Source organism: Strix uralensis, chromosome 1 (assembly GCF_047716275.1).
Source record: "Strix uralensis isolate ZFMK-TIS-50842 chromosome 1, bStrUra1, whole genome shotgun sequence".
In the NCBI taxonomy this organism is placed as follows: Eukaryota; Metazoa; Chordata; class Aves; order Strigiformes; family Strigidae; genus Strix; species Strix uralensis.
The window spans coordinates 20,976,063-20,991,874 of NC_133972.1; the positions used below are offsets into that span (position 1 = coordinate 20,976,063).

Sequence of the window (15,812 nt, forward strand, 5' to 3'; positions counted from 1 at the left end):
TGGGAGAGTGTGTATTATTCAAATGTTAATGTAATTTATACCAGTTTCACATTTTACACTCCTCATGCAGCTTATTAACATTTTCAGGAATTATCATTTGCACTGAAACCAAAACTAATTGTCAACAGCCACAATAATCTGTGAAAATGTATAAATATCTCATCAGGAAGCCTAATAACAAGAGTGAAATTTCACCACCAGGAACTCAAGGCTTCTTCTTGGTTTCATGTGCTATTTACGACACATACACACAGTGTATCGGACTTGGTATTTATTGCAGTGGAAAGTAAATGGTTATTCCCTGAAGCATGAATAGAAGTACTAAATTCCGCACTGTTTGAATGATTGTCTTTTTCTGAAGTGAAATCCTTTTTCTTTTTATATATACTGATCAGCTACAGCAACAAACTTTCCTGAAGTGGTCACAAAACTTAACAACACCGTACATCAAATGCCCAGATAATAAGAATTCTTATCTTTTAATATCTTTTAATCACCGTACCATTTTCCAGTACATGCCTCTAATACAAAATGCACTAAATGAAGGTGAGTCTTTCAAACAGCTGGGACTCCTCTGTACGCTGACATGGTGTAACTAGCATAAATTATCAAAAGAAACATTAAGACACACAGCTTTCCAGATGTGAGCATTATGACACACATCCATTTTAAAGTGCCCCAAAATGAGCAGAAAAATTAAATTTCCTAAATTTAGAAAACAGATTATATTTAAAAATAAGCAAACATACCATTCTGTCAGTAGATGATTATGAAGGACAGTTCAGGAAAGCTAAGAGAAAAAGAAACACTATGCAGCTTTCTAGAAGTAGGAAGAAAAAAGGGACATCTCAGGTAATATTCTTCCAAGCTTGCCAAAAGACTGTGTTGAAACTAAAAGGGATGGAAGCATTAGGATCCCCTTGATAGATCACTTGATACTTTTATACCAGATAATTATTGCAAAATTTCAGAGACTTCAAAATAGCCAGCTGCAACATAATTAGATCCTAAATTAACATTCCAGCAATTACACCTATATTTCAAACTTCAATGTATTTAAGCTTGTGATACAATCTAATGAGGCCTATGTTTAAGGTATTTCTACAATACCAGTCACTAAAAAAACCAACCAAAAAAAAAAACAAACCAAACTTTTTGAATTGCAAATTAGTTGAAAGACTAACAGAACAACAACTCATTGGCTTGAGAGACAGACCTGGATCTAGGCTGACTCCTGAAAAAAAATCCCAGAAAATCCCAACTACAACTTCCATCTTTCTGTGTGGTGATGGCTGCACCTCACAGAAGATTTGGCAGCATGAAAGAATAGTATTTCCAATAGTATTTCTCACTCTTACATACATATGTTGCTGCTTTTGCCCATTATATGAGTTTAACAGACATTTTCAAACACCTATTCTCTTTTTTTTTAACTGGAAAGGTGGGGGGCGGGGGGGCAGGAGTGCATATATTTTATTTTATTAGCTATTTCTACAAGCCATCTGAACTACCGGAGATTTTTCTTTGTCATCTGCACGACCAAACAGGAAAAAGTAATTACACTTATTTTATATGTGGTCTGGTAAACTTCCTCGAGCCTCCAATGCTACTTCTACAAGGACAGTCAGTTTTTTAAAATCTAAAGGGACTTTTTATATAATTACCAGAATGATTCAGCAAAAAGAAAAATGCTTATGGCTTCACTAGTACAGAAGAGTAAAACAGCCTAAAACTAGGACAAATTTTTAAAAAAAATGTTAGAATTAACATGATGTTAGTGCATGAAGAATCCACAGCTTATGTACAGACAGTGAGCAGAAGGGCAACTACCAGTACCATAATTTGTATCATTTGCAGACTGCACACTAGCTACTCGTGCTCTGCTAATCACAAGGGTTGTTTCAGAGGCAAGGCATACTTCATATGTTAAAAAATAAATGACATTTTTTCCAGCACTACCTTAGATGCAACCTTCTATCTTCTGAAAGCCAAATAGTTACAGCTATAGTTATAATCTGATTAATCATAGTACTAACATACAAACAATTTTTAAACTAGAACATTAATGATTCACATATTATGTTACGTACCTCAAAATGTCGATCAATTAGTTCAAAATATTCTTGCAGAGGAATTGAACCAGAAAAGGTACACGCAAAATCTTTGCAGTTTTGTTTCTTGAAATGTTCTCTGAGGCGAAGCGTGAGCTCTTCTGTTATTAGCCAAAGGTCTTCTAACTGATCACTCTGGATCCTATATCGTTCTTTGAAAACAAATACACAAATAATAACATACATTTAAGCCACCTACATTCACTATGCAACACAGTTTAGATAACACACAAATTTAACTTGCTAACTGTATCCAAAATCTATATGAGATTTTTGTAAGAGATACATGTTCACTAGTGTTAAAGAAATACTTGTATTTTATTGATGTCTGTCCTACTCTCTCTTTTATCCTAACTTAAACAGGCAATTTTGTTGCACAAAATGAAAGTATTTATTGCTTCAGGACTACTTCAGAGTAGGAGCCTGCTCATGAAGAACAAAAAGCTACGAAGAACTACCATAAGGAAACAAGAGAAATACTGGATGATATTAAGCCATAACAACAGGCTGTCTGCAATTCTCAGCCATAACACAACCTTAGTGAGCTTTTCTGAGGGCTGGAGGCAGAAACAGGCTCAATTCACTTTGGGCAATGACAGAAGCACAGCATCCTAAGCATCTGATAGAAGTGGTAACAAGCCAACTCCAATCCACCTAAAATCTTGTATGTCTTTCGGAAACAGTGAGTTCTTGGATAATACACTCAGTGTAATTTTTGTTATATCTCCACTTTCTAGGATATCTTCTAGTAGGAAAAGTATTACTCTAACTAGTCACAGACAACAATATTCAGTTTTGATAGTGCCATGCTTCACTGTAAATACAGCTAATATTAGTAGAAGGTGATTTTTATCCATCTACACACTATGGCTTTGTAAAAATGGCTTAGTATAGAAATGAAAGTGTTAATATAAACTGAAGTGAAAAAACAAGTCCTGTTAGCCAGTGTCATCCATCCCAGCAAATTCATTTAACTTATCACACTTTAGTGAATTTCAAATTATCAAGCTAGCAGGATAAGATTTTATTTCTGTTGTTTCTAGTCCACATTTGTATAATCCTCTCTTTGGTTTCCAGGAAATCAGAATTAACTGAATGTTGAGAGGTAAACATTGTGGAAAATCACAGCAACATTTTAATTTAAGTTTTTTTCAGATAAACACTTTCAAACAACAGTTCCTTATTTCTTTTCATTACTCATCTACCAATACCTTATCCAGAAGGACAGACAGAAATACAGCTATGAGGAAAAATAATTGCTGGGTTTCGATACAAAATAGTTCTTCTTTTGCCCTTGTTAACATGGTTCACAGTAAATGAAATTAACCAGAATTCTTCAGAACTTGAACGTACTTATTTAAAATTTTCTCAACATTAGTAATTCAAGATTGTTTGACATTACCACTGGCATCATTCCCAGGATACGTATTTCACCAAATAGAAAATGACAAATTCTGTTTAGAGTGTAACAGGAAAGAAGCAAGTTTTATTTAAAAACATGCCTGTTAAAAAAATAGAACACCATCTGTTAAAGATAACATTCAACCTAATATCCATTTTTTAAACACTCACAATGTAATCGCTGGACTTAGTTGCATGTATCATCATACTTTGCCTTAAGTGATTTTTTCCTTGAGGGAAATTAGCTCAGATGTTTTCAGGCCAAATCAACAGTCATTCCATTTATAATTGACATATCGAATACATTAATGGTTTAAAATGGATAAAACTAATTTCCTCCAAAATGCATATTTAGTTTCCATACATTGTTGGTCAATACAAACACAATCTAATTTTACCATGGCCTGAGTAGAGAGCATTGCAGTCATTTGCTTTACATGATCTTCCAGTTCTCAAAAAAGACAAATTAGATTTAGAAACTGTACAAAACTGAGAATCTTTAGTTGTACTAAAGACACGCTTTAAACAAAAATACAATGAAAAAAATAAAGAAATAACTGTGCTTCTGCTCATCCTGTGTTTTTATAGCAGTTTACCACCTTGTGTTAGCTTTTTGTTAAAATAAACTCTGTTACAGAAAAGGACAACAGATTTTCAGAAAATTCTCAAACAGAAAAGCAAGAGGCTACAACAGGTTGTCCAACTAGCACAACCTGCATTAAGAATGGTTGCCCTCCCAGTAGGTTATTTGAAGGAAATATTGAGGATTCAGTTCACTTCTCAGCTAGGAAGCCTGCATCAGCAGAAAAAAACCCAGACACCATTAGCAGTCAAGCCTTCTTTAAACTTTGATTAAAAGACAGTTTTAGAAAATTTCAGGAAAAAAAAAACCTTAAAACCTTAATCTACATGGGGCAAGCTTCTTTTTAATATGTATTAACTGTCAAAATAAACTTTAGGCTGGGCTTCTTTGCAGCAGTCCTCTTGACAAGCTGAAGTAACATCTTCAGTTACTACACTGCTCCAAATGGATTAGCTAATACAATTAAAAACAAATGTGAAAACAGATGTCATTCCAGTTTGCAGCTTCAGCAGTGAAACCCAACTGAACCTGGAGACTTTCATTCCTACATGCAGTTCTTCCCATTCCCATTTGATAAGGGATATGGAAAAACATGTCTTCTTCCATTGTCCAAGATTAACTTATTTCATGGAAAACCAGAAATAAGGATTGATCAGTCCCAATGAACTTTTAAACTTTTCTGAAACACCATTACTTCTAGTTCTAGCCAGTATTTATCTACACATACAATTTTCTTTTTGAAGGACATTTCCATGATGATAATGTTGCATAAGTGCTTTTACAAAGTATAAACTCAGTGTTAAATTACATGGCAGAATAAGAACCCCCCAAGTGATAACATAATTTCACCTGCATTCATCAGTTCCACAGATCTGTCCACTCAAGCACAATCATTTTAGTATCATGAAATTCTGCCAAACAATGCTTTTGTATTATGGATAGTCTCTGCTCGTAACAATGTTCTGAATTATGCTTGAGTATCAGACCTTTTACCAATTATTTTTTTAAAAAATAAGTTTTACTTCGGTAACATTTCAAGTAAGTAAACCCCTCCTAAAAAATTCTGTAACCAACACAATCCAATGCATGAAGTGGATGCAGAAATAGACTGCTAACATAGAAGGTGGACCAACTCATTTGTTTTCTAAAGTAAGGATTCCCAGACACTAGAAATGAGTAGTCACACTAAGAGAAACAGATATTTTGAATCTGCTTTGTAAAGTGAACTTCACAAGTAAAGCAGTGTGGGAAAGTTTATAGTAAGACTGCAAGCGTCATTCCGATCTAGTGAATAAACAAACCTGAGAGGAAAAGCTTGAGGGTTTGGGGTGGGGGATTTAAAAGTTATAGCCTCACTAGAAGCTAAAATACATTCACTACACAGACACAAATTTGTCCCTTACACAGCATCAGAACAAAGTCCAAATGAAAGATTTAAATTGTAATCCAGAAAAAAATAGTGATTTATAAATCCTTTAAATTCTTTACTTTTTAGAAACTATCTTTGCATGTCTAGTTAAGATCTACTACTTCAATAAATATTAAAACCAAACTTACAATAAAACAACATGCAAAAATGCATACACAAACCGATACGAATGGATTTGAACCTTAGAAATGTAAAGTGATTCTTGGTACGATGAAAGTTACTCTCCAGATTGTTTCTAGTTTTAACACCTTCAATTACATTAGAAAAAGGTATTAAATATTATCTCATAGCTCACAGCAGACACCACCAATATATGTATAACCCATCATGAATATTCATTTTTTAAAACAGTGAGGCAGATTATTTTTGTGTCAAAAGAATGTCACATCAACAAACAATTTTGATTTCTCACTCAAAACAGTTTTCATAAAGTATTCACACAGTGTTCCATTTGAACTCTCTGCAACGCACACTAGGTATTCTAGCTTTTCAATTTGTTAGTCTGCTGTATTAAACGAAGACTTTGTGCTCTGCTGGCATCGAAAATGCTCAACACAATTGAACTGATTTGGTTCCAATGCACATGCCAAGAAAGAGTTTAGCGAGTTGAGTAGTTATACAGGGCAAGACCATAAACTCTCCAAAATGAAGAGAGCCCATCTTTTTCAAAGAGCACAAACTCACAGGTGGTTGGAACATGACTACTTAATTCACAAACTGCCCTATACAAGAGACACTGGACCAGGTAACAGCAGATCTACATGCACATTCATACATTCTGTAAACATAATAGGAAGGATATTGAATCCCTGCTCCTACACTTACAAAGATATACAGGCATCTAAAGATAGGGACAGGCGTTTACTTAGATGTAGAGAAGCAAGTAAGTAGGGTCTGATGCCTAATTAAAGTCAAGGATTACTGAAAGTCAGCGGAGAGTTAGAATCCCTTTCAAAATTTCCAGTAGATGACTACTTCCCAACACAAATATTGAAATACCTTTGAGGAAAAGAGGAGGTTTCTTATTACTACAATGACAGTATTAATTCATTAATAAAAACTTGAAAAACCAATTTCTTCAGAGAACTGTCACTGTAGTGTACTATATTTTGAGGATGATTTTTTGTTTTGTTATAAAATTTTGCGCCTTTCCTAGTAACATAATTAGATACTTGAGAGTGGATAGGAAATGGTCGGTTAACGCTTTGAAACTCCTGTGTTAATTCTGACACGGTGATTGACCCACATTCTCGTTTTGTACATACATTAACTGATGATTAAGCCTCTTTTACATTAATACTAACAGCACTTACGTGATGTTTTTGAAGCAAGAAGGGTGGTTTTTGAACCAGTTAAAAACTCAAATCCCAGAACATTTGCCTGGTCATCCTCAGATGAATCAACAAAGTCTGAAAGAGAAAGTTAAATACAATTTTCTGTAATTCGACACCTCAAGCCATAGCCAGGATCACATCAACCTTTGCACAAGCAATTTAGTAAAGGCATTCTGGATGAGACTGCTCCCCTTCTTAGGGCTTAGAAGTAAAGAACATCAGAAATAGTTTGGTATACCCTCCCTTCATTCACAGGTGGAAGCCAAGCTACACACTGTTGTATTTCCCCAGCCTGGAAACAAAAGGTAGATTACTCAGAGTTTCAGTCTGTACCATCTAAAATGATTGTGCTCAGTGTACAGCCTAAAGACTATTACCTTCTACTGGATGCAAGGTCACCTTTAACTCAGATTATTTATGCAAAAACTAAGCAGAAATTATCATTAAAATGTTTAAGCATGCTCTCTCTTCAGCTTTCAGCACAGAGCACAACAAACATCTAGCCTGTTAAAACTATCTACTCTGCAAAGTCTGAGCATGCCCACCTTTCTTTCCATTCCGTGTAGTGGATCATAACAGGTTAACAGGCTCAGTTTTAGAGTACCATATTTTAAAAACTACTCCATGTTACTTCTCCTCCCAACCTTCCCCAAAAAATAAGGCAAAGCAGGGAGTAGAAGATATACAGTTTTTATAGAGTACACCAAGAATCCAAAGTTCCTTCACAGATCACATCATAAACAGCATGCTGCTGCCTTTTTTTTTTTTTCACATCACTGAAAATGGGATGAACAGAAATCAGAAGACTTTAATACTGTCTTCTGGAACACATTAGGACTATGCTTTGTGTTATATTTTCAACAATGCATCCCCAGGTTAAAAATGAAATATAATGGTCTATTTTGAAAGCATTATCGCTTAACCATAATGGAAGTCTATGATTAAAAGCCCAAAATGTAGATCCTTGAAAAAAAAGTTTCCCTGTTTCAAGTAAGTATTACACAGCACACCCATTTGAGAGAAAAGGTGTATTTACCCTCAAAGTGAAGAAAATCATGCTACCAAAAAACCCAACTATGCCTACTCCACTGCTCTCAAATGTACTATATAAGCTTTTCAGAAAGAGATGCAGCTCCACCTTAAAAATCATACTAAAGTTGTTGGCCCATACAGCTCTCAGAAGATTGTTCCAGAACCTTAGTCCTCTGAAGTTCAGAAACTTAATCACTGCCAGACTAAACTTATTCACAATCACTTTATAAGCCTTGTTTATTCCTTTCTTCTTGTGTTAATATGATCATCTAGATCCATGATACAGCCACAAAATATTTACTGAAGGCAACTGTATTCCTTTTTTTTGCCTGTGTTTTATTAAGCTAAATGAGTCACTTTCTTTTAATTCTCCCCTTCAAATCCCTAGATAATATTCATAGCCTTTTTCTACACTTTTGAGTTTGAATTAATTTTTATTTAATATCAGCAATCAGCACTCAGTGTGCCAGTGCATAGTAACATGATATTAGTTTCCTGCATGAAAACATTTTGTCTAATGGATCCTCAGTTCTTATTTGTTTTGCTTATGATTGTACCATATTGTACCACAGAGTACTCCTGTGGTAACTTCCACCTCCTCTATCTCTTCCAAATTATGACCACATAATTACAGCATAAATTATTTTCATAATATTACACTTTATAGTACTCAATTTCACTCTTCTTTTTCCAGTCCTAAGTGGCACCTAATTCCTCCTTCATATTATTTTAATATTCTCCTGAATATAAAATGTAGCTCAGGTTTGCGCATCAGAAAATATTGCTAAGTACAAGCCCTTCTGGTCCAAGAAGGCTAAAGAAATCATTAAATAAGATTGACTCCAGACTGATATATCAAGAACTCCACAAACCTTCCTCCAGAGAAACTCTACACCTTACAAACAACACTCACCACTTTTGCTCTGCCCTGCTTATCTTTTTTAAAATGAATGCCCATGTTTTCCCCATGACAACACCACCGATGCAACTATGTAAAATGATTTTCTGGATACATAAAAATTAGATCTATATCATGCCCACTGTGTAAAGAAATCTGCATTTTTACCAGAGACAGATATACTAGCCCAGGTGGATTATTAGTGAAATATTATGCCATCATTTCTTTCAATAGACTTTTTAAATATTCTAACCTTAGTTTTGTTAATTCTCTCATTACTTCGCATGAACAAACAATTCTTTTTGGAGTTCCTAACACATTTCCTACTATAGACATATTTAAAAACCTACCTGGAAAAATGGTGAGAAAACTGATGGGAGGTTTATTGGTATCAATAGTTAGCTTGTGGTTTGCTGCTTTTGAAGGTTGAGCTGGAAAGCAAATTAATCGCAAAGGCAGCCTGAAGTTACACTGTGCAACTTTCGGGATTCCTAAAATGAATGAACACAGACTCATCTTTCATATTCATATCTTGCATACAAGACACTTCATACTGCTGCCCTCAAAGAGGTATAATATGATATCTTTAATGTGATTAAGGAATACATTAAAACAAAAACTATGTAAGATTCTCAATTTTTGTTAAATTTTCCACCTAAAATACCTTTAAATTTGAATACTCATAATTACCTTTCCAAGTGAACATTTTCAATTGAATGGGAAAGCAAGAGTTATGAGCCAAATCCACTATATACCTGTATATTTATACCAATTAACATGCAATAAGATTAACATTTTATTTAATGCTCTAGACAGTTCTACTTTAACATAGACGACAGCTGAGTGATTACTCCTGATGCTTGAACACAAAACTGAAGCATGCACATTTTCATCAGAAATATTACAAACTAAATCCTTTTTAAAAACACATTTACTCTTTTTTTAAATATTCCTAAATAACAGCTAGGCAACCTTCATATCATCTGTCAGAGGTTTCTGGCTTAGAAAAAAAACCTATCTAATAGACATTACTATCCATATTAAATTTTATCTTTGAACTCATTGCATCATAATAAAACAGAACTGTAGAACAAGCTGGCTACTGCCTTTGGTATTAGGATCTAAGATCACATGCAATTTTATCAGAACGGTGAAAGAGAAGAGAGGAAGTTTTAACATTAACATTTAGAAAACATGTTCATTAGAATGTGTCAAAATTTGCTCAAATATAAACATTGTTTGAAATTTTTGGCATGTCAGAAATTGCCTGGTATGTTCTATGCGAGAGGTAAAAGTGCTAGTTGCTACAAAATATGGAGTTCTTGCTCTTTTGGGCAGTCAGATTATGGGGCTTTTGAGAGGATTTTTTGAAGAAGCAGCTAACAGGGAAACCTTGTTTTGTTTGGGTACAGCTATCACTATAGGCACCAATACTCACTGAGAATAGTATTAATGTCATAGCAACAATCACTCATTCTCTCTCAAATAACACAGAAAACCCAAACATTAATCCCAACACTCACCTCAGCGGAATTTAACAAAGTATAATTTAGGGATAATAAAATAAGTTACTGTCTTAGATTATATGGAGATAGAAAGTCATGAAACTGATAGTTACACAGAGGTTATAAATCATGTAAGCTTAGCAGGTAAGTATAAAAATAGACTCAACTATTTAATAGTCATCCAAGCAACCTTTTTTGCTAACAATTTTGTTTGTTTGCTGCTTTGTTGATCTCTTGCAATAAAAAATTATTTCTAAAACTCATCTCAAGAAAAATATTACTAGAAGGCTCAGATTCATCAGTCTGGTTGTCAATTCATTAGCTCTTCTGTCTAGCTGATAATGCCTCCAAGTAACTATTCTGCAGCATCTTCTAAAAAAAAAAAAAAAATCAAGAGCAGAAAGCTTAAGACAGGTCCCCAAAACTGGGATATCCCTGGGTTCCAAGGAGAATTTCTGAAAAAATACTTGACAATAAACCCATGACCTTTCAGAATGATTCACTTGACTGTATCTTCATCATCTGATAGGAAAATTACAATATTTTCTTGATGACAACATAACACAAATATCTTACTATTGAACTTAGATATGGAGACTTACCAACAGGAAAAAAAATAGTGACAAAACTAGACAAAAATATTTTGAAATATTTTTATATTTAAAACAAGATGTTTTTCTTCCTGTTTCAAACCAGCTTTTCCTAGATAGTCTGCTCTCAGTCTGCCTCATCATAAACATAATTTTTCAATATTTCAGAAAAAGGTCAAATCAAAACTAAATCAAACAGTGTCTGGCTTTGGGAGGAGACTGGGGATATTTCTAGTTGATGAGTCCAAAACAACTACATACAAGAAAAACAAACCAAAAAGCTCCAACAAAATTTATCACTACAATGAAAAACTCTTCCTGGGAAATGCTTTCAGAATATTTCAGAATTTTAAATGGTAGTAAAGAAACACAAAGCAGTAGCAAAGCATGGGAGCCAGAACTTCCTCAATCCTTTGGTGTTATTTCCAGTAATACATCTCACTTCATCTAGAATTGTGATACATTGCACAATATACAGTTTTAGCACTGTAATAAAGAAAAAATGTGGACAAAAAAACCCAGATTCTCTTCTAATCTGAAATACAACAGAAATTTTGTAACATTATCTCATAAGTTACTACTATTTAAAGGCATACTACGCACTTACCTGACAAAAGTAATAAAACAGTTACGTGCACTGTAGTTACGATCTCACTTCCAAATTACTCATGCATTCATCTCAATTATATTTGAAACATAACACTGATGTATATGACAAAAAACGTTAAAGCTCAGATCTCTAATTTAGGATGTTAAATATTCAGAAAATTTATGCTTTTTCCAGTATTGATGACCCTGAATTTAACTAGTCCAGTGCATCTCACAGTAACCCAAATAAATTCTTTCCCAGATAATTCTACAGTTTACTGTGCTCCACAATATTCTCCTTCAGCATCAGGTTTTCATGTTGAGTACAAATTTCTTAAAACAAAATCCAAATCCTCATTTTTAGAATGCTACCTATTCAAATCATATAGAGTTATTTTTATATAGTGTATTTATAATTTATTCTATTTTTAAATAATTATTTTAATTATTTTGTATAGCAGAAGTCTGCCATGTGGTGATAGCTATTCTTGCCAAGAGTAGTATTTCATTGAGATGGTTCAAGCATCTATTTCCTGTACAGCTCAAGGTCCGCTGAAATATCCAGGAACTAGAAAAGGGAATCATTAACACAGTTATCTACGCTTTTACTTCACTTAGTATGCTTATAAGAGCATAAGTATTGAAAAAAAGACTCAAATATACATACATCTATATGTATAACTACTGTTTAGGAAAACCGCAAAACTGAAAACACCCTTTCAGTTGATCTCTAAACCTATGACAAGCAACTTTTTTTCCCTCCCCAAAATGTGAGGGAATTAGTACTTAACATATACTTCTAAAGTTAGTAAAATATCTTCTGCAAAGACACAAGTACACAACTACATTGCAAAACTACCCTTCTCGCTTTTTAGTCTACCTATACATAAGCTAACTTTCCAGTCCTGTTTTGTCTTTTAATTGTACCTTTTGCAAGTATCATATCTACCACAACCACATCTGAGTTTTGTACTGCTGGCATTCTTGTTGTAAAAGCAGCCTATTTGCCTTGAATAAGAGGTTTCCAATAGGAACTGGAATGAAGTGACAGCATTCTCAGAGCTACTCAGGCCAAACTGCATAGCATTAGCTACAAATCCTTAATAGTTGTTTCAGTTGCACCAAAAAAAGCTATAATTTAGCCACCAAAGTTCTTGCTGAAACTTGAAAAAAATAGCTAAAAATATGGTAAAGAAAGAACATACAATTGTGTTCCCCATTTCCAATCTCAATGCACAAGGCACTTGATACTACAGGCAGAATTCCTATGTTACATATGAGAAAGTGCAATATACTTCACCAAGAAAAGCCTTTACTGCTTTCCATTTTCCCCAAGGGTAATCGTTTTCTTATGTCTAAGCCTCATTTACTTCTAATTCTCTCAAATATTCACACCTTCATAGAATCAAACCAAGGATAATAAGAACTTGCAGAAAGAATAGGTGAAATAACATCTCCCTTCCAAATCTGCTTTATTCAGCATATGCTGTCACTCATAGAACTGTTCAAAACTGTGCATTTTTTCCATTCACTTACCTTCAGGATTGAGATCTACCATATAGCCAGCAATGGGACACACACCAAAAGAAGAAAAAAAAAAAAAGAGTAAGATACTACTCATATAAGAAAAAAAGGAGACATAGTAACAGGTTTTAAAGAACTTAAGTCACATTTGTTAAGTAGACAATACATAAAGACATAATAGTAGCCAAAAAACAGACATGAGACCACATTCATCAATAGTGCGATCCCATCCAACTAAGTGACTCATTAACCTTCAGCTGTATGAAGCCACAGAAATACACTGAAGACTGATTTGTCCAAAAATATCTTAAAAAACAAAAGAGGAAAAAGTCTCTATTCAGATAATACGAAGTCACAAAGGCACTTAATTTTTATTTACTAATATATTACACTCAAGGACTTGATTGCCTTGTACAAGTTACACTAGTATTTGTATGTAATAGCTTAATAATTTAAATGAATATCCAAAAACTTAGCAATATCTTAATTACACTCCTTTATTTAGAAGTCTTCCAAATTCTACCATTAAAGGTAATTTTTTTAAAATTTCTTCTACAGTTCCCTAATTCTGTTAGATGTCATGTCTTCTGGGGATTTTTTTTTAATTGCATATAAACAATCAAATATACTGATACAAGATTTCTTCACTTCCCTAACCAAAGGCTTGCAAAATCTAACCTAATATCTAAAATATAAGCATAAGTTTAACTAGTATCACCTGAAAGAAACAATACATTCATTTACTGGTGAGAAATACCCTTTAAGTTTGATACTCTGGTCTTGCAAAGCAAAATTAGAGAACCAAGACCAGCAAAGCAAAAAGCAAGCTTTCAAAACCAGAGGATCCAAGGTACTCAAAAGTATAATACCTATACAGTCATACCACAAAACCTGTCTAAAGCCACATCACTAAGGTGGACACTTATGAAGGTACAGCATCTCATTCACAAGGAACAAGCAGTCAGAGTCACAATACAGAGGGACTGAAGTTGTATCAGCTGTTTGTGCAGGCTCTCAAGAAAAAGGGAGGAGCATCCTTTTCTCTCCCACCCTCTGCACATATCTGCAAGCCTTGTCTAAAGAGGGCAAGATCAAGTTCTTTAAAAACATGAGGTTTGGTTCTGTCTAGAAAAACATTTCCACCATCACACAGCCTAGACTATCATCATAAACACAGTGTTTCAAGTGAGAAGTGATGTAAAGTAAATGCTTAAATAAAAGTGTCTACATAGGATAAGGTACTCAAGACCACCACCCTCCACAGAAGCCCTAAATCCACATGCATTTCTTTGATGCCAGTCTACTCCATGTCACCCTTCCATTTGTGCTGGCACAGCTCTGTGTTTGCACAGTGAACCAGATCAGCAAAGCTGGCTGAGAAAGAACTGTTGATTGTGTGAGCACAACAGGGGAGGAGATGCAGGAGCAAAGCCAGGCAGTGAGCAGTGAAGAACTGACAGCTTAAACTGGTTTATGCTGCATTTAACTTAACAGGGAAGCCCTGCCTAAATACAGTTTCTCAGTAGCCTGACACATTCACGAGGCTGTGCGTAGAAAACTAAACTTCAGTCTTCAGTTATGGATAGCAGGGTAAATTTACGTACTCTATCACTAGGGTCATTAGGGCAGTATAAAACAGAACGACTTAGTTTCTATTCCTTTGGCTTAGTTTATTTGTTTAGAATGAGTATGTTCAACTGTTCAAAGGAAAGTGAGGAATAATCACTCCCAATGCTTATTCAAATCTCCTCCTCTGTGGGGAGGCAGTTATTGTCACATTTGTTAGCAGCCCAGAAGGCTGAATAGTCATAAAGATGTAATTAACTTCTCACTCCTAGAGGTGGTCCCTTAAAGAGCACAACAGAAGCAAATTGACAGGACAGGGTGGGAAAGCTTGTACAGCTGCTTCCCAAGCCATAAACATATGATTTTACCTCTCTAAGACCAACTGCATAACTTAATGATGCTACATAAAATAGTAACTAAAACCAAAGACTAGACTCTGATACACATTATTTCTTTAATTACTACTGCCTTCAACATATTTCAAAAGAACATTTGTAAGAAATATGTAAAGAAAAAGACCTCAAAAAAGGCAAATCAATTTGAAATCTCCAGTGGCTTACCCGTTGGTGTATTATATGAAACCACACAATTTCCTTCTAGTTCTGATGGAGAACAATTCCCCTTCAAAAAGACAGACAGGACCACGGTTTCAGATGAATCTGGTTCTAAAAACAATACAAAACTAAATCAAGTAATAGGAGCATCCAAATGAAAGCAACATATTTTCTAGCACTTTTGGAAATCTAAGCCTACTAAATTATGACAGTTATACCCATCAGTTCACCTTTATCAAATCACTGGACATGCTTTTTTTAAATCTGTAATTTGTAAAAGGCAAATTAGTCTTGACAACTTATAACTATCTTGAAGCATAACCAATAACACAATTCAGCACACTGAACACAGACAATATCAAAATAAATGCAGTTTTATATTGTGATTTTAATATTTTACAAAGCCATCAGCCCTTTTCTCCTGTCACATGTTGAGAAAACATAAGAAATGTCCTTTCAGATGAGAGTAGCCGTCAGTAAAGTCCTGTTTCAATAGGGACCATTACTGAGTATTTCAGAGCAGAAATGGTCTGCAGACCCAACTGAAGAAGCAGGACACACTTCTCTGGTCTTCAGTTCCACATAAATCGTCAAGGCAATCCCACCTGCAGCCTTATCAACGGAGTTGAAAAAGAGGCTAGAATCACCAAACAGTCAATGCTGCGACTGTCCACATATGCCAGGGAACGTATGTTGG

At 34.6% G+C, this 15,812-nt stretch overlaps 1 protein-coding gene across 7 annotated transcripts in view; it reads right to left on the reverse strand.

The window, feature by feature from the left end:
* The window catches only part of BBS9 (Bardet-Biedl syndrome 9), a 321,079-nt gene that overhangs the window by 228,688 nt on the left and 76,579 nt on the right, over positions 1 to 15,812 (reverse strand). For all 7 annotated transcript variants that reach the window (XR_012627546.1, XR_012627544.1, XM_074858732.1 and 4 more), the window contains 5 exons: positions 15,122 to 15,226; positions 13,008 to 13,022; positions 9,139 to 9,279; positions 6,838 to 6,933; positions 2,091 to 2,263 (listed from right to left, as the gene is read on the reverse strand). Coding sequence is in view for 5 of the 7 variants with exons in the window: in XM_074858732.1 (XP_074714833.1) it covers positions 2,091 to 2,263; positions 6,838 to 6,933; positions 9,139 to 9,279; positions 13,008 to 13,022; positions 15,122 to 15,226 (530 nt within the window). In the remaining 2 variants the exon portion in view is untranslated. The remainder of the gene's footprint in view (positions 1 to 2,090; positions 2,264 to 6,837; positions 6,934 to 9,138; positions 9,280 to 13,007; positions 13,023 to 15,121; positions 15,227 to 15,812) is intronic.